Below are 27860 nucleotides of genomic sequence, written 5' to 3'. Positions count from 1 at the left end.
CATGACAGTAACACGACAATAACAGAGTTAAAAACAAAACCAAGCAGAGATGAGGAAGGAGGCTCCAAGGCTGGCTGCATCCCAGGAAATGAGCTGTGCATTCCTTCAGGAGCATCCCAGAGAAGGTGTGATGAAGGCAGATGGGCTCCTGGAAGTCCTCTGTATAAGTTAACTGCTGCGTGTTCTTTAAGCTCACTGAGTAGCTGGCGCTGGAAGTGGGGTTGGTGAACCCAAGACGGTAGTCATTGTAAGGGGCTGCAGGCAAGGCTGTAGGGACGGATTTTTCTTAGCCCTTTGAAGCTTACATCCTACCACATATGCCTTGAATACCAAAAGTGAAGATAGAAGATTTAATGTTTCCCAGGCTTGGTCTGATCTTGACTTGCTAGTTTCCTGTTTCACCCTTTGGTCTAGGAAGATAGCCCCTGTCTCACGATTATATGCTAAGAAGCATATAACTTGTCTGTTTGTTTAATAGAGCCTCATAGCTAAGAGTTTGTTTTAGCTTCAGAGGAGATGTTGAAGTTGGATTTTTGAGTAATGCTGGTGATATTGAGACTTTGGGGGCTCACAGAGACAGACAACACATTTTTCATCATGAAATGGACCCAGGTTTTCACCACACAGGGGCAGAGTGTTACAGTTGGGTTATAAAATACCCTTAAAGACTTATTTGTCGAAAGATTGACACTCCCATAGGTGGTGTTGCTGTGAGATGATTGGATCATAAAGTTGTCAACCTCATTAATGGATTCAGTCACTGATGAATTCTTAGCTAAATTTTGGATGCTGGTAGGAGGAGGGGCCTAGTTAGAGGACTTAGACGGCTAGGGGTGTGCCTTCAAAGGGTGGGTGTGTCATATCAGCAGCCCTTTGTCTTCCTTCCATCGGCCATGGAGTGAACAGCTGTGCTTCTTCACCCTCCCTCCATGACACTCCTGCCTTGGGATGGAGCTGATGTTGTGGAGCCAGGGGGCCACCGGTTGAAACTTGTGAAACTGTGACCTAAACACATCTTTCCTCATTGAAAATAAAAAGTTGTATGTACTTTTTCTGCTCGTTCTCGTTTTCCTGAAAAAAAAAAAAAAAAAAAAAAACCTGGCTGTTGGGTCTCAGTGTGTACTACAATAGTTGAAATTTTTATTAGAATGTGACAGCTTCACATTCTATCCTGCCTGTTAGGCATCATTGAAAACACAAAATCAAGACTTTCAGAGTCTGGTTTTACACCGCTGCTTTAATTTCTTGTCTGTCAATGTGTATAGATTTCCATGCTGTACAAATGAATAACTGATGGGCAAGATAGCGTAAGAGCACCTTCTAGAAAGTATACTTAAATATACAGTATACTTAAATATATATACAGTATATATATTTAAAAATATATACAACTGTAACGTAGTTAGAAGCTGATACCAGAAATGGGGTACTGCTGTGATAGGCCTGATGATGCTTTTGTTTGGAGAAACATGAACTTTGGTACTTTGTAGTAGAAAACCAGTTGAATACTTTAAATGGGCCTAATGGATCAACCTAGTAGGAGTATGGAAGACAGTAATGTAATGGGAGATTTTAACTGAAGGCACCCAGCTTATGGGATTTCAGAGGAAAACAATATTAGTGTGTGGCCTAGAAACTATTCTTATATTTTGGTGAAGAATGTGGCTGCTTTCTGCCCTTGACCACAAAAATCTGCCTGAGGCTAAATCGAAGAGTTTTGGATTAATCACTTTGGCAGAGGAAATCTCAAAACAGCCTAGTTTTAACTCTGTCCTGTGGTTATTAATGCTCACTCTTATGAAGATCTATAATGAAAAGGACCAAGCTGAGCAAAGAAAAATATAAAATGTACATTTTAAGAAAAAAAAGGGGGGGGAGCACCAGGAAGTGTAATGTAGCTGAATCCTGAGTTCAAGGTGATAGACAGATTAAAGAAAATCCTGGTGTTAAATGGAATAACAGGAGTGGTGACCTCAGGTCAAGATCCCATGCAGCTAAGCTTCCAATGCATGAAAATAAATCAAAGAAAAGTATAGGGCCCGGTGTGGTGGCACATGCCTTTGATCCAGGCACTCTGGAGGGAGAGGCAGGCAGATATCTGGGTTTGAGGCCAGCCTAGTCTATAGAGCTAGTTTTAGGACAGGCAAGCTTAGTGAAGGAAACCATCGAAAACAGAAAGCTGGTGAAGATGTATTTGAACAAGGGGACCAAGTTTTAGCCCTAGTAAGCAGTAGAACTTGGCAGCTTCCACCACGTGGTTTTGACTTAAGAGTCAAGGACAGGAGAAAAGAGTTGTGGAATCACCCTCCAAGACTAAGGAAAGCCACTGAGGCCAGGCCTTTGTCAGGAGTGTCCCTGTGTGGAGGCTTTTGTATGAAGCTATGAAGGTGAAGCCTGGATTGCCTCGAAGACCCCAATATGTTGGAGATTCCAGAATCATGGGATACCTGCCAAAGAAAGCTGCAGGGATGAAAATAGCCCAAGTGAAAGAAGTGTGCTGCAGTCAACAAAGCTGAAAGGAGTTAGGGATCAGAAGGGCACACTGACATCAGACATGGAGATGCAGAGTTTGCCCAGTTGGTTTTCAGTCATGCTTTGGTCCAGTATTTCCTCACCGTCTTCCCTTCCTACCCTTTTGGTACATCCTGTGCCACTGCATGTTGAAAGTATGGGATCTTCTTTTGATTTTGATTTTTCAGGGGGTTACAGTTAAGAGATTGCTGTAAGTCTCAGAAGAGACTCTGAACTTTTATAGGGTTGAGACTGTAATAGACTATGAGGACTTTTATAGTTGGACTTAATGCATTTCTGCATTATGATATGGCTACAAGGCTCTGGGGACCAGGGAGCGGAATGTGGTGATGTGAAAGAAAATGGCCTCCAAGCTCATAGTAAATGGCACTCTTAGGAGATGCAGCCTTGTTGGAGTAGGGTAGGTGTAGGAAGAACGTGTACCATTTCTTTCTTCCTGCTTTCTACCAACCCAGATGCAGAACTCTCAGCTCCTTCTTCAGCACCATGTCTGGATGGATGCTGCCATGCTTCCCACCATGATGAAAATGGACTAAAGCTCTGAACTGTAAACCAGCCCCACTTACTTTCCTTTATAAGAGTTGCTGTGGTCATGGTGTCACTTCACAGCAATAAAACCCTCTCTAAGACAGGTGTCAAACATTTGGAACATAGCAATCTATATGCGTTATTAATGGGCCAATCGAAAGAAGCCTCCGATTTCAAACAAGAGTGATGTTTTCGTATACACCACACATAGTATTTGTTGAGCACCAATGCCGTTAAGCACTTTTCATCATTTAGAGTAAAATCGTCCCAAGCATCCTCGGAGGCAGTTCAGATGAAGACAAGGATGCAGCCTGGGAGAGGTTAAAGGAGTAGCTGACCCACTGTCACCCAGCTACGGGAACTGGCTTCAGATCTGATGCAAAGGCCTTTCCAAGGTCTCTGCTCATGCTTCACACTGCCTCTGGGAGGTGCCAACAAGGAAGGTCCAGCCAGATGAAACATTCAGTCATCATCAGACACATCCTTTCAGACCAGTGCCAGGTCCGATCTCAGAGGACTGACCTCTGTGTCTGATCAACAGTGCTTTGTGCAGCATTCTTCAGGAGATCTTTCCGGCGAGGCCCTGAGAACTAATCCCCTGTTTTGTGCATGTTTGGGAAGTTGCTCCTCAGCTTTGCTGTAGCTCAGTCAGCTGAGAAGAGTCAAAGAAGACTATTAGAGTATACAGAGTAGGCGGAAGAATGGTACTCTTCACTTAACTAGCACTGATCAAATATATATTATCACAGGTGGTACCTGTTAGAGCAGAGATGCTGCAATATCTCTCTGTTCCTTGTTCTTTACAATGGGTTAAAAGAAGTAACGTTATTGGGACCGTTCAGAAACAGGAAGGAGAAATGCATAATACTCAAATATTAGTTTTACTTCTGTTGGTCAAAGAAAAGAAGAAAAAATGGCCACACTTACCAGAGATGGCTGAGTGTTCCCATTTTGTCAAACACAAACACACAGACAGCCATTCTTCCATTCATCCACTCTTCCATTTCAGCCAACATAAGGAATCAGGGCTGACTAAGCAGACAGTCACAGACAAATCTCTTAGCTTTAACCTAGTTCATAGTAGCTTTAAATGAAACACACACACACATACACATACAATCTCTCACACACACTCACACACACAGTAACTCACTCTCCATGGAAGCAGATGGGGGGATTCTTTGGGAAGAAGGAAGGAAATGAATAGAGGTTTGGTCAAGAGGAGGTAATGAGGTTGACCACAAACCAAGTTCAATGATACACATGGATGAAGATGCCCTATGGAGACCCACTGTTTTGTTCACCTAGTAAAAGAAGAACAGGAAACATTTGCCCACCACTGTGTGTTGTGTCTATAATCTCAGCATTTGAGACTGCAAGTTCAAGGGCATCCTGAGGCTACAAAGCAAGACTTTATGCCTCAAAACAAACCAATGAGTACATGAATTAATCAACCAAAGCAAGTACATAAAAATAAATGGTTTTTATAGGTTCTTGTTTTATAGGTCCCTGTAATCTTTAGATGTGCAGTGAATTTCAATGCCACAAGATCCATTCGCTGAGAAGCTTGTGTAATTGAGAGGCCAAGAAATGCAGATGGCACTGGTACCCAGAAGGAAAGGATGAGCTCACCTTCGCTGGACACTAACTAGACCATCTTGTTGGATCCTCCCAGGGACTGCGCAGGGAAATAAACAACCCAGGCCTAGGACCATGTCAGCAGTTTATGATCGTATTCATATTCTCTCCTTCCCTTCCCCTCTCCCCTCTATTCCTTCAAAGGAAATGGAAGCACAGAGATCTGAACTGACTACTGGGGCTGGAGACAGCAATTCCATATGAAACTGGCAATTGGCGGACTCTCACCCTGGTTCAAAGCTGAGGCTAGGCTTTGTCCAACTGTGCAGCACACAGAGCAGACAGCCTACAATGGGCAGGCTTTTCCTTGGACTAGTTGTCCATCAGGGAGCAGACTACTCTATGGAGTATTTAGAGGTGGGTTTGGGGAGGTGTTAGGGTTGTTTTTTTTTTTTTTTTTTTTTAATGCTGTGCATGTGTAGGCAATGTGTACATGGGCATATGTGTGTGTGCACATGTGTGCCTGATGTGTTTGCAGGTGTGTCTGTGCCTAAGTGTGGTGCCTATAGAGGCCGGGGGGTTGTGGCAGATGCCTTTCTCAGTCACTCGTTGCCTTATTCACTGAGACAAGCTCTCTCACTGAGCTCAGAGCCCACTGGGTAGGCTTGTTTAGCTAGCCAGCTTGTCCCAAGAATCCCTGGTCTCCGCCTCTCAAGAACTGGGATTACAGGCAGCCTGTCACACCCGCCAGCATTTATGAATCAGATCCTGTAGCTCCTGAAGCAGGCGTTTCACCCACTGAGCCACCAAGTCATCGTCTATCAAGCATCCACTTTTTTCCCCCAATCCACTGTCATCTTCTTGTTCCCCAAAGTAAGTGAAGAACTGAAGAGCAAGAGAAAATAATGAAAATAAACAAGCAAACACAGTTAAACAGATGAGCATGAACCTCATTGTCTCCTGTGGACTTACGGGAGTAGCATTGGCCAGAGATGCCCACAGCAGGAGCAGTGCATAATTCGGAGAGTGCTGAAGTGTTTCCATCTTCACGACCTCCAGCATGGCCTCCAATAAGGTCTGTGTGAAGGAATGACTATTGTTAGACCATGGCTATGTAACAAAGACTGATGTCCATAAACAGGAAATCATCCTGTTATTATCTCCTTTCCGTGTGCTGTACACACTTCTTAGTGTGTATGTGGATGTGGATGTGTATGCAAGCACACGTGTGCAAAGATAGAGGTCGGCACTGGGTGTCTTTCCTTCATCAGCTCCACCTTGATCTTTGAGACAAAGTCTCTGACTGAGCCTCAAGTGCCTTGGTTCACTAGCTGGGCTGGCCCATGAGCTTTAACAATCTACTGATCTCTGTCTGTCCACTGCTGAAAATACTGACCTGTGTCAATGCACAGATTTTTATGCACAGATCTGGGGACTCAGATCCTCATGCTTGCTGGTTAGGCACTTTGCCCAGACTGAACCATGACCCTGGAATCATTCACTGGTCTTGGCCCAAAAGACTTGTGTCAGCATGCTAACGTCCTTGTACCCTGGGTGGCAGCATGGGATTGGAGAACAGGAACTCCAGTGGAGCTTAGCTGTATTTCTGCCTTGTGGCATCACTATTAAAGAAATGAATGATCTCGTAGAAATCACCTTAATATACCAGTGACTGAATTTCCTCATCCCTATGATGGCCTTGATATGATACCTACCTCATAAAACTTTGAGAGTTAAATTAGTACAGTCGCCAATAAAATACCTGACACAAAAGTAACTTTCTCTGTAGCTGGAGATGACCTTGAACTCCTGGGCCTCCTACCTCTCACTCTTTAATGTTGAGATTACATGAGTGTGGCACCGCGCCTGGTTTAGTCAGTGCTGGGAATGAACCTGGGGTTTGTGCGTGCTAAGCCAGCACTCTCCTAACTGAGCTACAACCTTAAGCCCCAGCATTGTCTCCTCCCACTTGGTTACTTACGGTGTTTGTAGTTTCAAAAATACTCTTTAGTTTTTGAGACAAGGCTGACCTGGAACTCACAAGAACTTCCTCCCTCTGCCTTGCAAATGCCAGGAATAAGGGCATGTGCCACCACACTCAGGATTTGTTGTTTATTATTATTTATTATTATCAAACAACAGAATTTGTTGTTTGATTATTATTGTGCAAGGCTAGAGACTGAAACTTTCCGGCATAGCAGGCAAGCACTCCATGAATTGAACTACATTCTCAACCCAAATATTTTCTTTAAAAATAAGAAAATCTCTGCCCATAGAAAAATTAAATAGCTAGGCCTGGTTGGGCAGGGTTATCATCAAGTGACTCAGAAGGTTGGGGCAGGAGGACATCAACTTCAAAGCCTGGACAAGGACAGTTCTGGCAACTTAGTGAAATTCTTTCTCAAAATAAGAAAGAGAGCTAGGGATACATCCCAGAAGGAGAGGGCTTGCCTAGCAAATGAGAGGACCTAGGTTCAAGCTCCTGGAAAAACAAACAGAAAGTTTTGACTTAAAACCAACTGAGAGCACAGCCTAACTCACTCTGGCTGTTCCCAAGTGGCTGCAGAAATTCTATAAAGTGACTATATTCACAGGGTTTTTTCTAATTTGCCTTTGCCCACACATGCTTCTCCATCAGAGAGCAGACGGTCAGGCATGGGGGTTTGCTTTTGATCCTTATTTAACTGGTACAGGTGATAGGAAAACAATACGGGAGCTATGATCTATCCCCTGCTTGCCTGGGAACAGTGTCATTTTAAGGCCTCTACAGGTGTTTAGCTCATTTGTATGGCTCCAAGGAGCTGCTACTATTATTCACATTCAGTATTCACGTGAGAAAACAAGCATAATAAAGTGAGTGTGAAAGAAATGCACATAAACACAAGATCAAAATGGAGTAGCTTGTGTCACTTGCTGTTAAATGAAGCTTGTAAGTTTTCCAGGTTGATTAGCCCTGCCAATCTGTCTTCTCGGCATAAAAGTTGTTATAAAAAAAAAAAAAAAAACAAAAACAAGAGATGACTTTGTGAGATGGTAGCTCACATAGTAACTGCCTTCTGCATGTTAGCTGGTGTGCCATCATCTGGTCATTTCAATTATGGGTTTCATTTTCTGCTGCTCTCCATAACATCTAGCTGTGTAAAGTGTCTGTGGGGAAGTTTCTTGACTGTGTTCCTATCTACAGGAGGGCCCAGGCCACTCTGGGAAAAACATGTGCCTGAGAATGAGTCAGAGCTTTAAGCAAGCCCAGCTCCTCGATGGTTCCTGCCTCCAGCACTCTGCCTTGAGTTCTTGCCCTGACTTCCCTCAATGATACATTATGACCTGGAAGTATAAGATGAAATAAACCCTTTCCTCTGCCAAGTCCCTTTGGTCACAATGTTTATCACAGCAACAGAAAGGGTACAAGGACAAGGAGAAAGCTATTTGTACTGGTTTCATTTCCTGTACCTGGGATTAAAAAAATTAAAAAAAAATTTTAATTAAAAAAATGACAAAAGCAACTTAGGGAAGGAAAGAACTATTTTAGCTAATAATTCCAGATTGCAGTTCATCATTTTGGGCAAGTCAAGGCAGCAGTAACTTAAGTTGCTAGTCACATCCACAGTCAAGAATAAAGAGCAATGAATGCATTCGTGCTAATGCTCAGCCGGCTTTCTCCACCCTTTCACCACCCAGGATCCTCTGTCTAGGGGATGCTGCCACCACAGTGCAGTCAAGACAGTCCCTGGAAGAAACACCCACTGGACAATCCCTCGTGAAGGCATTCTTTCCAGGTGATCCTAGAGCAGGTCAACTTGAAAATTAAAAATAACCGTCAAATAATTTACACTTTTCTTTTCCTGAGGTTGTCTTCCTCTCTAGAGTTAAGTAGCATTGTTAACACATAGCATACAACTAAAATCAGAAGCTTTTTATATCATATTTAATTGCTGACGTATTTGAGATGTTTTGTTGTTGTTTTGTATGGGGGGGTTGTTTGTTTGTTAGTACTAGAGAGTGAAACTAGAACCTTAGCATGCTAGGAAATCACTCTGTCATTGAGTACATCCACAGCCTTCTCTATTTTGAGACAGTCTCAGTAGGTTGTCTGGGCAGGCCTTAAACTTGCCATCCTCCTGCCGAAGCCTTTAGTGTTAGGCCCAGCAAGAGCCTAAATATAAGAAGGTATGAAGAGAACTCAGGAAACTAATCATCCATCGATGCAAAATCGCAAGAGACGCCTCTTGACCATTGCGCAATGGGGTCACCCCTGCTGGTCAGCTAGGAGTGGCACCGGGAGACAAAGACCTTAGGTTTTTAAAAGACACGAGGCGGAAATCTCCTGGGGTTCCCTTCTTGGCGATTTAGGATTGGATGAGGTGTTTAACTTTTAAAATAATTGGTTGGTTCTGGGCACCCTTAGGTCCAGTCAGTCCTGCCGTAAATATCTGATCTCCAAGTCAGTTTGGAATTTCTTGCCACATGAGATATAACCACAGTTAAAAATGGGAGAGTAACTAATTTATCCCGTGTCTATACTGAGGAATGGGGGTTACAGGCTTTGGATCAAAGGTCAGGAGCTATGCAGGAGAAGGATTGGGGTTATTTGGCCTGGTTTTCAAACAAAGCCCATTTCACAGGCACCAATCGGTGATTTACTCTTCATTTAGTAGGGATCTTTGCTTGTTCTCTTCCTTATCTCTGCCCTAACAGATGGCTGATGGCAGGAACTTTTACATTCCTCAGCTCTCTGGAGAAGCACTAAAAGGCTTTAATTAACATAGGCCTAAAACTGTAGGTTATAAGGCAGTTAAAAGAAACATAGGTTACAAAGTTAGTCTGATTCTTTCAGTAGTTGGAATTATAAATCATCGGGCCCAGTTTTTAAATGACTCTGTATTCTCTGCATGTGTTCATGGGTGTGCAGGTAGAGATATATGTATGGGTTTGCATGTACAAGTGTGTGCATATATGTGGATATCAGAGAATAGTAAGTAACATGTGTTGTCACTCACCAGGAGCACCTCCTGCTCTGTTTTTGAATATGGGGTCTTGCATTGGCCTAGAGATAGAAGATTAGGCTAGTCTGGATGGCCAGTGAACTCCAGGGGCCTGCCAGTTTCCACCAGGGTGGGATTATAAGTACTGAACACCATGGCCCTTATTTATTATGTAGATTCTCAGGATGAAACTCAGGTCCTCATTTTCGCAAAGGGACATGTCTAAACATAATAAAGACAGTTTACACCAAGCCTATAGCCAAAATCAAACTAAAGAGAGAAAAACTCTGTTTTGAGTTTTACACAAGAACAATTTTTGCACTAAGCAAATCCACTAAAATCAAGAACAAGACAAGGTTGTCCACATCTATTTAACATCTTAATTGAAATTCTAGCTGGAGAAGTAAGACAACTAAAAAAGATCAAGAGGTTACAAACTGGATAGGAAGAAGTCAAAGTATCACTATTTGCAGATGATATGATAGTACACATAAGTGACCCCAAAAATCCTACCTGGGAACTCTTACAATTGGATACAAGGTTAATTAAAAAAACAAAACAAAACAAACAAACAAACAAACAAAAACAGTAGTCCTCCTATATACAAACGATAAACTTGGCTTAAAAAAAGAAAATCGGGGAAACACTCTTTACAATAGCCACAAAAAATAAAAAAAATATCTTGGAACTCTAACCAAGCAAGTGAAAGACCTGTATGACAAGAACTTCATGTCTCTCGAAAAAAAAGAAAAAATGGAGGGGAGATGGAGAGATGAGTTTTTAAATGGTGATAAAAAATAAGCTTTTACCTGGTCTTTTCTGTGTTCTGAGCCCTTTACAAAAATTAACAACTTAACCCCATAATTCTCTCCAAGGCAGGGGAGGAAAAGTGAGGGTTAGACGTGAGGTCCTGTGTGTAAGGTCACGTACCCAGTGACTAAATTTGAAACCTAGCAACCCAAACCAAATGGATCCCAGGATCTGAGGGTGAAGGGCATATCTATCAGGTATGGCATATTTAAAAAAGTCCCAAGAGGTGACTCTAACCACACCCAGAGGTAAAAACCTCGATTTAGCAAGCTTCAGGGCTGCCTGAAAAGCTGCTGACCCAGCCCACGGGGCTCCACCCCATAGTTTGTGCATGGTACCCAGGTGATGCTGGTAGTCTGTGGACCACACTGCAAGAATCATGGCTCCTGAACAAACCTGGGATGTGCTCCTCCTCTTTCCTGCTTTAACTCACACTGGACCAGCTCCTTGCACTCACAGAGAGAAAGCACTAGCGGAAGCGGAGTCAGGAACAGAGCCTGCTTTATAGTGCCTCGTTATCCTTTCCTAGTTTGCTCACCCCTACATCTCACTATCTATCCATACAGGTGTGAATAAAAAGTACAGGATGTGTCTTAGTTAGGGTTCTATTGATGTGAAGAGACACCATGACCACAGCAGCTTTTATTAAGAAAAGCATTTAATTGTGGCTGGCTTACAGTTTCAGAGGTTTAGTCCATTACCATCATAGAGGGAAACATGGCAGCATGCAAATAAACACGGTGCTAGAGAGAGAGCTGAGAGTTCTACTCATTAACCCACAGACAACAGAAGGACACTGTCTCACAGGGTGTGGCTTGAGCGTATGAGAATGTTGGGGATTGTTTTGCTGCTTTATTTTGATGCTAATTACTGGCCCACAAGATCTGGTGACACCTATCCTTATTTTGTAAACCTGCCTAAGACCTTTTACCTGATTGGCTGATTAAAGGCCTATATGTGGGCAGGGCAGAATAGGGTGGCATGGCTAAGGGTCCACGGCTTTGAGGACAGGAAAATCACAGGAAACAGATGGATAGGAAGAGAGGAAAAAAGGATGCCATGATGGGTTAGGTGGAGAAGGAACCATGTGGGCAAGGAGGAAGGAATCTGAGCATGGTGTGGATGGAAAAAAAATACCAAAATCTACAGACCTAAAGAAGCTAAACACTAAGGAGGACCCTAGGAAGAATGTTTAAATCTCATTCAGAATGGCAAACAGGATAGATACTAGGAGGGGTGGAAGAGAGGGAACAGGATGGGAGCCTGTTATAGAAGGTTCCCTGAAAGGCTCCACCCAACAGGGGATTGAAGCAGATGCTGAGAGACTCACAGCCAAACTTTGGGCAGAGCACAGGGAGTCTTATAGAAGAAAAGGGGATGGGGTAGAAGGACACAGAGGAAACTGGAGCCCCACAAGGAGACCAACAAAGCTGAAAAATCTGAGCCCAGGTGGTCCTGCAGAGACTGACACACAAACCAAGGACTATGCATGGAGAGGACCTAGACCCTGCTCAGATGCAGCCAATAGAGAGCTCAGTCTCCATGTGAGTGGCCAAATAAGGGGAGCAGGGACTTCCTCTGTGATGAACTCAGTTGCCTGCTCTTTGATCACTTGCCCCTGATGATGCAACCTTGCCAAGCCACAGAGGAAGAAGATCCAGGCAGTCCTGATGAGACTTGATAAGCTATGGGCAAATGGCAGGGAAAGAGAACTCCCCCTTTCAGTGGACTTGGGGAAGGGGATAGAAGGGAAGGGGGAGTGGGGGTTAGACTAGGAGGAGAAGAGGAAGGGGGCTTCATCAAGATATATAATGAATAAATTAAAAAAAGAAAAAGAAAAAGAAGCAAGTATATTGGAATTATGGATGAAAGATAGACCAGATGAGGATGATTAAGTCAGATAACATTGGATGGGGGCTGGGAGATAGATGGTAAGGTTATAGAGACAGCATTGGTAAACTATCTTCCAGCCCAATGTAAATAAGGCAATTATAAAATCTAACATGTGTCTGTGTCTTATTATTTGTGATAGCAGGCTAGATAATACTGCCACAATAGTTATAAGAATAATAGTAATAATATTTAGGCCATCACCCATTTTATTTTATTCACTACATGAGACTTCAAAGCTCACCTCCAAAGTGACACACTTCCTCCAAAAAGGCCACACCTCCCAGTAGTACCACTCTCTTTGAGCCATGCATTCATACACATGAGTCTGGGGGAACCTTCCTATTCAAACTGCCATAGCAGGCCATAGTTTTGGTTCCAGAAGACTAGACTGACACTCAAAATTGATGTTAAGCATGGTGGTCCATCCCTATAGTCTCAATATTCAGGAGGCAGAGAAGAGGGGACCAGGAATTTATAGGTTATATCTTGACTACACAGTGACCATAGTGATATACTTTATTTTAAAAATAAAATAAAACCAAGTAACAATTTTGAAAAATCAATATGGAGTAGCTCAAACCAAAGTCCCATATCACCGGATGGAAGCTAAGTTGCTCTGTGACCTTCTTAGAAATCAAGGGGAGAGTGAAAGGTGGACATTGCCCAACCTGGCCAAGAGGGATGACAAGAAAGCCATCTCCATTTTACTCCTTAACTCCTTAGGTAACCAGAATAATACAGTTTTAACCAGTCAGTGTTTGCTTCATTGCTTTGTTCTAGGTCTTAAAAGGAAAGTTTCATTTTTGTTTTTCTTTGCTTATGAGTTTCCTATTTTTCTCACCCTTTTCTATAAAACCAATCTGTGTTCTGCTCACCCTATGAGAATATTTCATCTGTTGCAATGGAATGGGGAGTTGCCTAATTCGAGAATTACTCCATAAAGCAACAAAGACCTTGAAGTTGCGATTGTGTCCTTTGACACAGCAACTGTGAGAAAAAAAATAAAAATCTCTGAAGTTCATTTTTTTTTTGGTTTGTTGTTATTGTAGCATCCACTTTGCTATCCTACAGAATAGAATGTCTTCATGTTGTGAGCTTATGCTATTAAAATAATGTACGTAAGTATGCCCCGTGTATCGAGTGATACAAAAATTATATCAGATCACATACATTTCGTAGGAAAAATGGTTTTGTAATAATCACTGTTTATTCCCCTGTTCAACACAAATATCTTAGTGAAGGAAAAGGATACTTACCCCAGAATGACCTGCAGTTTCATGAGGTTTTATTTCGTTAATAGCTTTCTCAAGCAGTGCCAGGAGCCATCTTTTGGATTTTGACCAGTTTCTGCATAAGAAAAAAAAAATCACATAAGCAGTGATTTGCAAGTATGTTTAGGGTGACAGGCCATAATTTAAAAGGAAAGAATGTCTCTGAAAGTAGAAAAATGCCCTCAAACTTCTTCTCTGTGCCCGGTTAGAATTTCCAAAGAGGTCCACTTCTGAATTCTTAGACCGCAGGTGAAACTGTGCGTAATGACAATGCGTTTTAGTGGCTTTGTAAACACTGCTGGGACTCCAACTTGGCCGAAGCTGGAGGAGAAAATGGTGTGCCGGTTGTTTGGTTCATGTTCAATGTACCTGTCCCAAGAATGACAGAATGAAAATCCAGCACGGAGGCCAGAGGCTGACTGAGCTGAACAAAACAATGATATTTTATTCATTTCTGGCCTTTCCCATCATCCACTGCAAGTGATCTTGGTCCTCTGTGAAAATCAAATGCTGAAATGCTCAACCCTGGGATGGTGGTATTAGGAAACAGGCACTGAAGATGATGATTACATGATAGGATAAACCTCTTATCAATGGAATTAGCTTCTTTATTAAACACCGGAAAGCACTTGATCGCCTCCTCCACCCCGAAAGCACTCTCAGTTGACAGTCTGCCACCAAAAACAAAACAAAACAAAACTCATTTCCAGAAAGCACCCTACTGGTAACCTCGTCTTGAATGCTGCAACCTCTGTAACTATAGAAAATAAATTTTTACTGCTTCGAAGTTACTTGTCCATGCTACCCATGACTTTCCAAATAGGATAAAACATAGAGATATTGCCAAGAACTTTTTAAAATGCGGTTGTTGTTGTTGTTGTTGTTGTTGTTGTTTTTAACTGCATTTTACAAATGTTTATCTGAGCCAATGGTGACAAACGCACTTAATCATGCTTAGTTTTACCTTACAGAGGACGGGGCTGATTCAGCATGGATTCGAACAGAATCAACTTAATAATGATACACTGTACACTGGAAGGGCCTTAGATACATTCTCTATGTCATCTTCTCCCCGAATCTCAATTTCTCTTTCTCTCAAACTCTCTCCTCTTTTCCTCTCCACCCCCTCACCACTCTTCTCTCTCTCTCTCTCTCTCTCTCTCTCTCTCTCACACACACACACACACACACACACCCTGTTTTTCAGGAAGGAAGGGAGGGGAAAGATGGAGGGGGAGGCAGGGCAGGAAGGAGGAAAGAAAGAACAAAAAAGGGAAGGAAGAAGTATATCTCTTCTTGTTCCTCCTTCACTTCACACATGTACACTAAAATAAGCAGTTTATAAAGCCTGGCGTGATGGTGTACTCCCACAGTGACTGCACCCTGGAGGCCAAGGCCATGAGATCCAGGGCCAGCTTGGGCCACTCAGTGAGAACACTGCACTCACCTCCCACCACCATAAAAAAAAAGCTTACTTTCCCTCAACAGATGTTAGTGTAGTTAAGAGAAAGAACTGTGGCTGTGACTTAGTGGATACAGCACTGTACTGAAGCCCAGAGGAGTTTGATTCTCCAGAACCTCCGAAAAGTTGGGTAGAGTATCCCTGCATCCCTGCAGGGAGATGGGAGGACAGTAGAATCCCTAGAAGCTTGGCCAACTAACCTGATTTATGCTGAGATGTTTAGACGCTGTCGAAAGCAAGGCGGGAGGTAAGTACCAAAACCGAACATTTTCCTCTGACCTCCACACACGCAGTATAGCAAATGCACGATATGGCCCCGACACACACAATCATACACACGTATACTTACATAAAATTAAAAAAAAAAAGCAGAAAATAAGTAAGAGAAATGAAAGATGGGAAGGTGATTCAGAAAGAATGCCTGTTGTGCAAGCATGAGGAAGGACCCGGCTTCCAACCATAAGCATGATGTAAAAGCCAGCACGGCAGTATGCATTTGTAACCCCATGCAGAGATGGAGAATGTCGAGGGCCTAATGACCAGCTGGTCTAGCCAAAATGGTGAGTTCTAGGTTTAGTGGAGAATGATAAAGAAAGATACGTGTTGACATCCTCTGGCCTCCACACGCATGCATAAAGGTGGGTACAGCTGTGCACACACGGATCAGAGAGAGAGAATAACGTATGTAAGTTACAGAAGGACACCCCTACCTCATAAGCCATTCTGGCACTGAGGATCCATACTCAAAACCCTCATCATAGGTTTTAAAATTCTGGCAGAACTCCTTGATTTTCCTCTCGTCTGTGAGAATCAACCCTTTCTTTAAGAGAGTGTTGGTTGTGGCTGGATAAAAGAGATACCTGCAAAGACAGGAACATTCAGGAAGTCAACCTAGCAGCCACTAAGAAAGGCTCTAGATTGGCGGTTCTCAACCTGTGGGTCAAAACCCCCTTGGGGGCTCAAATATCATATTTACGTTACTATTCATTACAGCAGAAAGATTCCAGTTATGAAATACCAACAAAATAATTTTATGGTTGGGGTCACCACAACATGAGGAACTGTGTTAAAAGGTCGCAGCGGTAGGAGGGTTGAGGTCGCACTGCTCTAGACACAAAGGCAGCATTATCTTAAAATGACAGATGAGCAGTGGACAATATGACACAGCCATGGGGGAAGGCCACTCTTAGGAAGCTTTCACATTTGCTGGTGGAGGTCAAGCTGTGATTCAAGGATGAATGAAACTGGATTGGATGCCTCTGTATAGGTATGTGCGTGTGTCTCTGTACACATATGTTCATGTTCATATGAGTGCCTCAGAAGGTCAGGTAAGTCAGGTCTCCCCGGCGCTAGAGTTGGAGGCAATTATGAGCCGTACAATGTAGGTGCTGGGAACCACACCTGGGTCCTCTGGAAGAGCGCTCTGTGCTCTTAACTGCTGTGCCCTCTCTCCAGCCCTGAAAATTTGAAAATCCACTCTAAGGAAGCCACCCCCCCCCAAAAAAAAAAAAAAAACACAAAATGATAAACAGAAATAATAAACTGAATGAATACAATTCATTGGGAATTTATTTAGAAAACAGTAACAACTATTTTTGAGTGTAGCAGCAAATGCACTGGAGAAAACAAAAGGGTAATTTTATGTTAATCACTAATTCAATAATTTCTCACAAAATTCTGCTTGTTCAAACTATTACTTATGGATGTTATCTGCTGTGGCATGACTGAAAAGAGAAACGACCCCTACAGGATTCTGTACCTGAACCCTTGGTCTCATTGGTGGCACTATTTGAGAAGGTTACGGGCTTTTCAGGGGGAAGGAAATCACTGAGGACCGTGGCTTTTTTACATCCTCGCTCCACTTCTGCCTCACTCTCCCTGCCTTTAGAGTCTTGGGATTCTACTGAGGTAATTCAGTTTTTCATGTGGAGACTATATGCATGAGGGAAATTTTTGTGCGTATGGAGATATTTTTTATACACGTGGAGAATGTTCACACATGTGGAGAATTTTTTATACATGGGGAAAAAATTTCGTACATGTGAAGAACCTTTATACACATGAATGTTTAACACGTGTGGAGGATTATTAGGCAAGTGGAAAATTTTCACACATGTGGAGAATTATGGGCATGGAAAATGTTTCTTATTGTTCCCACACTCTCATCTTTTCCAGAGAGCTACTGTATGGCTGACAACCTGCACAGCTCCTCCACATTTCTCTCACCTCTTCGGACTGACCTTCTCTTTCTCAGAAACCCCAAGGCTTGGTCCTGGTGCCCACAGTGACTTTTCATCTTGCTTCTCTCTTAAGCCTCACAGGTATCCCACGGGTCCCTACCATTCACCTCTGTCTGCATCTTCTCCTACATCCTCTCATCTTTCTACCCAAATAATCACAATGCCTGGTGGACACATAGCAATTGTGAGCAGGAATTGTATATAGCAACACACAAGGGGAAATTACTATGCATGTGTCAAATGACTGTTGGTTCATTTGCTCACCATAGAGTGAGAATGTTAAACCAGAAAGTTCCTGCTAATTAGACTTTAAAACAAAATCTCAGAGTGGCCTAGTTAGAATCCACCAGGTGAATTTTGAAATCCAATGTATTAGTTTCAAGTTTTTATTTGAGGATTAAAACAACTACTATTTACCTCACAAAGTCATTCAGGTCCATTGTTCCTTGAGTGCCTAAATCTTCCAGTTGTTCATGAAATTCTTTAGCCAGCTGCCCAGTAAACTGATGAATGCTTAAAGTACCCATTTTCCCCTTTATCACAGCATACAGTTTTTTGTGCAGTGCTGAAAAGATGTTCTTTGGAATCCATGCTAAGAACAGAGGAAAATGTTTTAAAAGAAGAAACAATCCCTTGCTTCTATATTGCTTCTATAATTTATATGTCTCTGCCATGAAATGGCCTGTAGGACTATTAACAAAGTTCTTGAAGCACAGAAAATCAGTAAATCTATTTGCAAGATGTTCTATAAATGAGTGAGAGGGATGATTTTTCTAGCCCTCTTCTTCGAGATTTATGTTCAAGGTATATCGCGGAGTGGACTCCGGGCAGGTGGGTATGGGAACAGAAGGGATCATGCATTAGGGGTCGGGCAGGGATGGAGGAAGAGAGTTCTGGGAGAAACAACTGGAATTTGGGGGCATCTCAGAGCAAGGGAGAAACCTAGTGCAATGGAAACCCCCAGGAAGCTACAAGGGTGACCCCAGCTAAGACTCCTAGGAAGGGTGTTACGGAGCCTGAACTGGCCATCTCCTGTAACCAGGCAAGACTTCCAGTGGAGGAACTGGAATGCTGAGGCAGCCACAAAACCTCCAACCTACAATTTGTCCAGCTTGCAAGATGTGCTAGGGTAAAGGCGGTGCACAAATTGTGGGAGTGACCAGCCAATGACTGGTCCAGCATTAGACCCATGCCATAGGAGGGAGCCCACACCTGACACTGCCTGGAGAGCCAGGAACCAGAGGCTGGACAGGCCAAAGACCTAGGACTGAACCAAACATGACCAAAAAATAAAAAATAAAAAAAATAAAAAATAAATTAAAAAAAAAAAAAGGCGGGACTTGTGCAACGGCTCAGCAGTTAAGAGCCCTGGTTGCTCTTCCAGATGTCCTGAGCTCAACTCCCAGCCCCCACATGGTGACTACAACCATTTATAAAAGGATCTGATGCCTTCTTCTGGGCTGCAGACAGAGCACTCATACATTAAAAAATAATAACAATTAGTTAATTATTTTAAAAAGTCAATGAAATGATGCCTAATGCTATCCTGCTATCCTCATAGATTGGTGCCTCGCACAATTGTCACCAGAGAGGCTTCACCCAGTAACTGATGGAAACAGATGCAGAGACCCACTGCCAAACTTTGGGCAGAGCTCAGGGAATCCTGCCCAAGAGGGGAAGGAAGAACTGTAGGAGCCAGAGGGTTCAAGGACAACACAAGAAAACCCACAGAATCAACTAACCTGGGCTCGTGGGGCTCACCGATAATCAGGGAGCCTGCACGTGTCTGATGTAAGCCCTTTGCATCTATGTTATGGTTGTGTAGCTTGGTATTCTTGTGAACTCCTAACTAGTGGGAGCAGGGGCTATGTCTGACTCTTTTTGCCTCATTTTGGGACCCTGTTCCTCATACTGAGTTGCCTTGTCAAGCCTTAACATGGGGGTGGGGGAGCCTAGTCTTCTGCAATCTGCTATGCCATGTTTGGTTGTTATCCATGGAAGGCCTGCCCTTTTCTGGGGGGAAATGGAGGAGGAGTAGAGGTGAGTTGGGCGGTGAGGAGAGGTTCGAGGTTTGATGAGAGACTGAGAGGAGGGGAGGGAGGGGAGACTGTAGTCAGGACGCAATTTATGGGGGAAATATTTTAAAATGCATACATACTATCTTGAAACTATCTGCATGCTGAATGCTGTTTTTTATACTTAGAGCATTCGCTACCCTCAGACCCAAACCCTCATTTCTGCACATACCCCAATATCCCCAAATTTCTCCTTTTAGGTATCTTCTTGAATATTTCTTCCAGCAGGATAACCTTGACCTCACTATAAAATACTTCTTTATAGAAGTATTCCTCTTGATTCTACAATATCAGCTTGAGTAGGTTGGCACAGGGTCTAAAGTTTTGATTTATTTTTTTTAAGATCACTTTCTAAAACACGTTTATCTAGTTTTTCTAGTTTTATTGTCTTTGAAGCATCTTCTAAAAATAATTTTTATTTTATGATTCTGCTTTGTTCAGGTTTTATTTTGTGTAAATTAATTCAAATTAAATTTATATTTCCTGATCATGGTAGTGGAACGCTTGATAGGAAAGAGAAGCTGGCTCAAGAGTAAATGTTAATAGACTGTATCTATTCAATAGAAATGATCAAATATGAAAAGCCACAGGGGAAACCTGGATGACCATTCTGATAATATCCCCGTGCTTCTAGCACATTAGTACAAAAGAAGTATGTTACCATATTAAAAAAAAAAAGTGGCCTTCAAAATATTTATATTAATTAGTCAGGAGCTCCATAACTCATTTATCACCAAACACTAGAGAGCAGTGAATTCAGCCAATATGCTGTGATCTTTCAAGGAAAATTTAGTTATACTTTTAATCAGAGAGGTTTTTCACAGATTTTTGTCTTAATGACAAGAAATACATGTGTGAGGATAGCATTACAGGACTCAAAAATAAAATAAAATAAATAGAAAGGAAGGAAGAAGAAAAAGGACACCTTTGGAGCAAGAAGAAACTAGGGCAGACATTCTGGGGAGAATGCACTGAAATTTGCATCCTGGGGAGAAACCAAGACACAGCCACGCCAGGAGCACATTCTCCAGCAATAGCAAGCAGGCTCAAAGACAGATGGGGACTGTAAGACAGGAGAAATGAGCCCAGCTAGCCTTACGGACTCTGTGGGCACCATCAAGAGCAGCCATTATAATGATCTGTTGATTAAGCAGAGGAATTCTACTCTGGGGAAGCAGAGTATAGTCAAGCCAAGAGCTGAACCCTGTGGAACACTGTGTGCACAGCAGAAGGCTTTAGCTAATAACACGTAGGTGCTGTAACACACTAGAAAGTACAAATAGTCTCTACAATGCACCATTGAGGGAAGCCTGGCTTCCTGGGCTTGTCTGAATGAAAACTACACATATTACGCTGCCAATATTTTTTCTCAATGACCCAGTTTATCACATATACTCCCCCCCCTTCTATCCCTACTTTACAAACAAAATAACTGCCCTTCGCTATTCTCAATAGAGGACTGGGGACGTAATTTTACTTGAAATTACTCTTTGGTTTCAAGGTTATGCTTTAAAGGATCTATCTAAGAATATTAGTTACCTGCATGATAGACAGTACTCTCTACAGCCTGTTCAAAATCTACATTTTTAGATTTCAGAAACACATCAATTCCCTCTTCTTCCGTAATAAAGGTCATTCGCTTTCCCATAGCAAAGATGGTAAATATTGGTCCATACTAGAATAAAGCAAAAGATATATTAGTTAAAAAAAAGCAGAGATATATTAGTAACCATTTATAAATCATGGGTTACATAAAACACAGTTTTCTTCCAGGCACTTTGACTAAGAGTGTGTACTGTCCTTAAAGAGGACCTGAGTTCAGCTTCTAGAGCCTAGACAGTTCAACAGTCATCTATATATAGCTCAAGGGGATCTGATGCCCTCTTCTGGCCTCCACAGGCACCTGCACACACGTGCACATTCATGCAGGAGCACACATGGACTCTCTCTCTCTCTCTCTCTCTCTCTCTCTCTCTCTCTCTCTTTCTCTCTCTCTCATCTGTCTCTCTTTCAAATAAAATAAAATAAAGAACACCATGATTAAGTAATGGCCTAGAGTTGAAAATATAATTATATCTGGTAGTTACTAGAAATTCTGTTTTGGCCCACATTTAAAATTGTATGAATCATAACTCATTCTGTCTTAAAATGTACATAATAAGAGACCTATTATAACTTCCTTTCTTGATTATTAGAAAGTAACAAACTATTAGAATATATATATATATATATCACCATAGTGATATTTGGATCATATACTCAAGATATGAAAAAATTTCCAAGCAACTTACAGTTAAACACTGTTCAAGAGAAGCATCCAAAGCTTAAGGGAACAGAAGGCCTGTTCATGTTTAGACATCACAGTGCTGACATGGATACCAAGCCTGGGCCAAGAAGGCCAATACTAGACATAAGGAGGCTACAAGTCAGCAAAAATTGACTGATACTAGATGTTCAGAGAACCCAAAAGCAAGCAATAATGTAGTCTGTTATATAACCATTTCAGGTAAATTGTCACCTTTGTAGGAGTTACAGGCAAAGCCACATTTTGCTTTATGCCAGACCCTATGTAGGTCTGTGTGCCTACCTCCAACCTGTGTGCTGTTCTGTATGTGTTCCTGCCTGCATGAGCCATCACACATTTACCTGTTCTAGCGTTTGCTGGGGTATCTGGCAGTATCTGCGTGCCAAGTAGCCTGTTTGCTTGGACATAATCCGTGTCTTGTCTATCTAGGACTCCCAGCATTCTCTTGTCTTCCTGGATCCCTGTGACCCTCCTCTTTTCCTGGCATCAGAGATCAGACTTCACAAACTATACAGTCTTTCTGCACGAGGTTTGACTTCCGGGAGTCTGACCTAGTTAGCCTCAACCGTGGAACTTGACCCAGCCAAGGCAACAGAGCCTCAATGCAGACTGCTAAGATCATGAGGCCTGTGGGCATGGTGGCTGGAGGAGGCTGTCTAATTTTTCATCATGTAGGAAGGCCCGGACAATTGTGGGTGGCACCATTCCCTGGTCAGCTGGTCCTAAACCGTATAAGATAAACATCAGCGTGCAAGCGGTGTTCCTCCATAGTTTCCACCTCTGAGTTCCTCAATTATGGACTGTGACCTGGAAGTACAAGACATTCCTCCTCTAAATTGCTGTTGGTCAGTGTATTATCAAAGCAACAGAAAGGAAACTAGAACAGAGTTTATGACCTTCATGGAGGAAACAGATGCCAATTTCAGAGAGTTCTAATTATGCGTTAGCATCCATTCCAAATGTTGGCAACAACCCGCACACCATGAAAACAGCCCGTCACACACTTACACCCCCTTTCCAGTCTCATAAGTATCTAAAGACATCATTTACGCCCATCACTACCTCTGTGTTACTCGTTGCCACACTAACTGTGAGAATGACACTCATTATACTCTTGATAAGACTGTTGGGTGTTAGTAGACAAACCGTAGCCTCAAGAATCACTAAAACACACCACACACACACACACACACACACACACACACACACACACACACACGCACACCAGAAAAGACAAAACAAAACAGAGTCTCTTTTCTCACATCCATGACCCAGAGGTCATCACTGCCTCCCAATATTACCTGCCTACCATTGTTTCCTAGTCAATACTTAAAAGAAAGTGGAACCTCTTACTATGAAGGCTCTGTTTAAATGTGTGTTCTTAACTTTCTATTAGGAAAGTGGCCTTGTGTAACATGGTTAGTCAGGGGCTTCAAGTAGTGACCAGGTTCAAACACAGAGAGCCACTAACATGACTGGTGACTCAAGCTAGCGCTGTTTAAAAGAACAGGTAAGTTTTAAAGGAGGGCTCATACACTTTTTAAATCCAGTGTGTGATATGTGATATACACAAACAGGTAGGAATAAGAACTAGTGCAGAGATCTCACATGTTCTCGGTACTCTCTTGTGTTTAGTGTTAATAGCTTGGAAAACATCCAGGCTACGGGCATGGATGCAGCCAAGATACCCCCCACACCAAGTCCTGCCCTGTCACCCTTCTATAATGACACCAGCTCTTTTCTTACCCTGAGCTCCGCCATTAATTTTTAGCTACCTCTCATCTACCTCATTCTGTAACTGAACGTCGAGATCCTCTATAAACTGAGTCAGGCTGCATACGAACTCCTGGGAGTAGCTTTTCCCGTTATAGCCACTCTCCAGAGTCATCCAGATTCTGTGTGTTGTCAAGGCTTCACCTCTATAGTTCTCCAGGCAGGAGTCCACGGAACACAAAAGGACATTTGCTGAAGGACATTCAGGCCCTGATTCGGGTATTGTAAAAGGGATTATGGATCAAGCTGTGGCCAGGTTACAGTGTACACCTGAGTTTCCATTTCTGTGGGAGAAACTTAAGTGCTGAGTCACGTGATTAGCTGCACGTTCTGCTCATACGCTGCTGACACAGTTGTTTTTGTTTTTTGTTTTTGTTTTTCCCCCTGCAGTGGTTGTACTGGTAGGCATCTCCAGCAGATGGGAGCAGCTCATTTTCTCTGTACCAGCAGCTGTCACCATCACTGTCCTTGTGCCTCTGCCAGCTGGAAACCCTCATCGTGGACGGGTCTGCACTCATCCACTTTCTTGCTGGACTGTAATTTTGCATGTCCATAGTTCTTCCTACGCACTGGTCTTCACACTGGTCCTCTGTAGGGTATGGGACTTGCAGATGTTTCATCCCACTCTGAAGCTTTTCTCTTTGTCCTCTTTGTGAGTTCTGTTACAGGGAGATGTTCTTGATTTTGATGGAGTTCAGATTACCACCTCTTCCTTTTATGGACTGCACTTTGAGTGCCAATTCAAGAATTATTTCCTAGATCGACATGACGGGGAAATTCTCTTCTTTTCGCACATTTGGTTGAAAGAACCAGACTGGCCTTATATAACCTATATTTTTGAATTCTCTCAGTACTCTTCCGGAGAACAGGAGAATGTAACAGCCCCTCCTGACCCTAGCCGTCTGCACGGATGGAGATAAGGAGACCTCTACCAGCTTGCAGAAGGAAATAGCAGTGGGTCCAGATGGTCCTAATTCCCCTCCCGAATAGCCCCCAACCTTTTGACTAAAGTCACGTAGCCCCGTTTCTCAGAGAAACCACAGGATGAGCAAGTTGCTTTTCCCACCTCTAACAATGGCCTAGTCTGACCACAGAATGTACTAATCTTTTCCCCACCTTTAACAGTAGCTGAATCTGCACATATCAGGAAAGAACAGATATGCCCCAGATGTCTAGCTGACTGGACCTGGTGTCCACAATAGACCCTATATCCACTCCCATGATGTCGGACCTGTAACCTCCTCATCTACCCCTTTAAAAACCAGAGGCTACCGAGAGTTACTGCTAACTCTAGCCTGAATGTAGAATTAGCTCCAGCGCGCTAGTGTAAATAAACCTCTTGTTAATTGCAGCATTCTGGCCTCAGAGTCTCCTTTGCAAACCTCCAGGTAGTTAGGCCTCTTGGTGGGACTTTCATTGTTGTTTATTTTTCTGGTTAAGACTGGGATCTATTTTGAGTTCATTTTTTTTTTTTTTTTTTTTTTTTTTTTGTCTAAGATGTAAGGTTGAGGTTCTGTTTATGCTTGGTTTTAACACTATTTTATTTGGGATATTTAAGCCTCTACCCCTTAACCCTAGATAAGAGAGAAAGGTAAGTGGAGAGACAGGGTGTAAACTATTTTTACTTCTCCTGGCTGTTTAGGGTCTGTTGGTATGATGTTCTTTTGGAATGTATACAATTTACCCTTGTTCACTGAAATGCTGATTTCTCTACCCCACTATCTGGTTTCAATCCGGACATTCTATTGTAATCCTGTCTCAAGTTGTGTAAACATGTTACCATTTGGTCTCTATGTTGTCAATCAAAACAACCAGCCACAGTGCTGTGCAATGGAGAGGAAAGGGTGGGACATCCTGGTCCAGAGTGGCAGGAGGATGAAGGAAGCAAGAGGGAGGAGAGGAGGAGAATCTGCAGGAGAGGTCTTGGAACCACGTGGAGAAATGAACTGGACCTGACATATCACTAAAAGAAAGAATAATGGCTGAAATCTGAATGGTAGGAAACTATGTGGGCTTGGAGGTTTAGGATGGAGTAACTATTGCCCAGCATTGTGCCCTAGGTTAATTAAATAAATCCTAGTCTCTGTGTGGTGATTTGGTTACAGGAATAACCACTGCTAAAAGATAAGTCAATAGTAAATATTATATAACAACAACGAGGGTCAATGACTTCTTTTTGTTCAATATTAATCTCCCTCAACAGCAAATGCAACAAGTAGTCTCCTCAGTCTATCTCCTCCCACTTGCTGCACCTTGAAGCTTCTCTCCAGTGTCTCTCCAAGCTGCCACGTCATCCATCTATGGTCTCTCCAAGCTGTCACACCTTCTTTTCGTAGGCCTAGATCATGTCCCTCTCCATGCTGCAGAGGCACTTCCACTCTTTGGGATTAAAACAAAAACATATTCACATAATTTAACTGAGCTCTTAAAGAAACCAAAACTTTCACTACAAGGTTCCTATTTTGTTTTGAATTGTTGGGTTTTTCTTTCCTCCTGGCTCATGAGCATGGAACTGTTTCACCAACATTTGAAAAGGCTATCCTTACCCCATTGACTTGTTTCTGTGTCTCTGTCTCAAGTCAGTGCACATACATGCGTGGATGGTTTTCCAAATTCTCTATTCTGTTCCATCCATCTCTGTGTTTACTCTACTATCGACACCATAGTCTTGATGAATATTATGCATTGAAACTTGAGGGTAACAATTTCTCCTGTTTTTGTTGTTGGTTGTTGTTTTGTCATTGTTCCTCCTTCCCCTGAACCTGTTTTAGGGATCCCATTCCTTCGGGCTTTCCACCTAAATTTTAGAATAATGTTCACAGAATCTGAAACAAAGCTTTCAGAGAATTTGAAAGAATTCCTGGATTTCAATTTGGACACAACTAACATCTTTACAATGTGGGCTTTTCCAGTCCACAACCACCGCATAGCTTTCCCTTAGGATCTCTGATGTTTTATTTTATTTCACTTTATTTCATTTAATTATTATTATTATTATTATTATTATTATTATTATTATTATTTTGGTTTTTCAAGACAGGGTTTCTTTGTATACACATGCTGTCATAGAACTAGCTTTGTAGACCAGGCTGGCTTCAAATTCACAGGCCAGTCTGCCTCTGTCTCCCAAATGCTTCAATTAAAGGCACGCAACCATCACCACCCAGCTAGATCTCTGATAGTTTTAACTGGCATTTTGGGGCTCTTGGCAAATACAGAACAAACCTATTTGTTTGCATGTTTGAATGACTATAAGCACTATCGCATGTTTAACCACACATATGCAGCTCCCACTCGTATGCAGCCACAGGCAGTACCCGCGTGCAGCCTTTCTGAATTCACATATATGAATCCCAAGTTTCTGAAAAAGATCCCAACCAGATTGCTTAATATGCCTAATGGCCTGTGCCTTCAATCCAGCCTCCTTCTGACCTTATCTCCAAAGCTCCCTCATTGAACATTCAAAGTTTCTTCTACAAAGCCACAATTTTATGGGTAAGAAAACTAAACTGTACCAGCCATATCGGCCGGATCTCCCACTGTTTAGGAGATAGTTTTCTGGGTCCAGCCATCTCAGGAACAAGTTCCATCTTGCTGGCAGAGTCAAAAATGAGTTTGTATTCCCAGTCCCAGGTACCCAACTCTTATTCTGCTTCTTCATGTGTTTTTATGTTTGTCTGTTAACCAGCAAAGATGTAAACAGGGAAGTTGATATTATCTCTTATCTAAACTAAGGCACACAGGTTGTAAATGTGTTGTTTACTCCTTTGTTTCCTTATCATTCTAAATTCCAGGACAAAGTCCAAGAGAGGAGGTGATTGCAAAAAGCTGAGTCTAGGTCCTGAAATCAAAAGACCTAGAAAAACCTAGGCACCCATGTTTACTTCCTTGCTCAACACTGTGTCAAAATATGACTGGTCAATACAACAGCCCACCCTGCTCTGTTCCCATCCTTTTAAAATGTTGTATAATCTACCCTCAAGGACAAGGTTCAGATCCCTAACTGGCTGCCTCAGTGTGCTCGGGCAGAAAATAGAGCTTGCATTTTAAGTCTTGACTTCCACCCTGAATCCAACACCACTTCAGCTGCAGATCCTGCCACTTTAAAGCCCCATGCCACATACAGATGGTTCCTTTCCTAAGCCCACACCTGGCTCCCCTCAAGTGTGTCTTTTCTACTTTATTATTTATTAGTATTTATTCTGCTTCGTTTGTTGAATGAGAAAACACTGCCTCACTGCCTTTTACTTCACCCTGTGTCACTGAGATTCTTTTTTTCAGTGGGGGACTTGGAATACTGGGGTATGCCAGACTAAAGCCCGACCTAGGTACCCAGGATTTCTCAGCCTGCACTGCCAATCACAGGGAATGCTATTTCCAGCTACCGGTGACAGGTCTGAGGAATAGAAAT

At 42.5% G+C, this 27860-nt stretch overlaps 1 protein-coding gene across 2 annotated transcripts in view; it reads right to left on the bottom strand.

Moving 5' to 3' along the window:
- LOC129680603 (24-hydroxycholesterol 7-alpha-hydroxylase) overlaps positions 1-27860 on the bottom strand; it is a 77748-nt gene that overhangs the window by 45400 nt on the left and 4488 nt on the right. For both annotated transcript variants that reach the window (XM_055612306.1, XM_055612302.1), the window contains exons 2-6: positions 20911-21046; positions 17714-17888; positions 15767-15916; positions 13580-13670; positions 5611-5715 (exon numbers count right to left, since the gene is read on the bottom strand). In XM_055612306.1, the coding sequence (XP_055468281.1) occupies positions 5611-5715; positions 13580-13670; positions 15767-15916; positions 17714-17888; positions 20911-21046 (657 nt within the window). The remainder of the gene's footprint in view (positions 1-5610; positions 5716-13579; positions 13671-15766; positions 15917-17713; positions 17889-20910; positions 21047-27860) is intronic.

This window comes from Psammomys obesus, unplaced genomic scaffold (genome assembly GCF_907164565.1).
Source record: "Psammomys obesus unplaced genomic scaffold, mPsaObe1.curated_primary_1811, whole genome shotgun sequence".
NCBI classification, from domain to species: domain Eukaryota; kingdom Metazoa; phylum Chordata; class Mammalia; order Rodentia; family Muridae; genus Psammomys; species Psammomys obesus.
The sequence above is the reverse complement of the archived record's forward strand: the minus strand, read 5'-3'. Positions and strand labels throughout refer to the sequence as shown.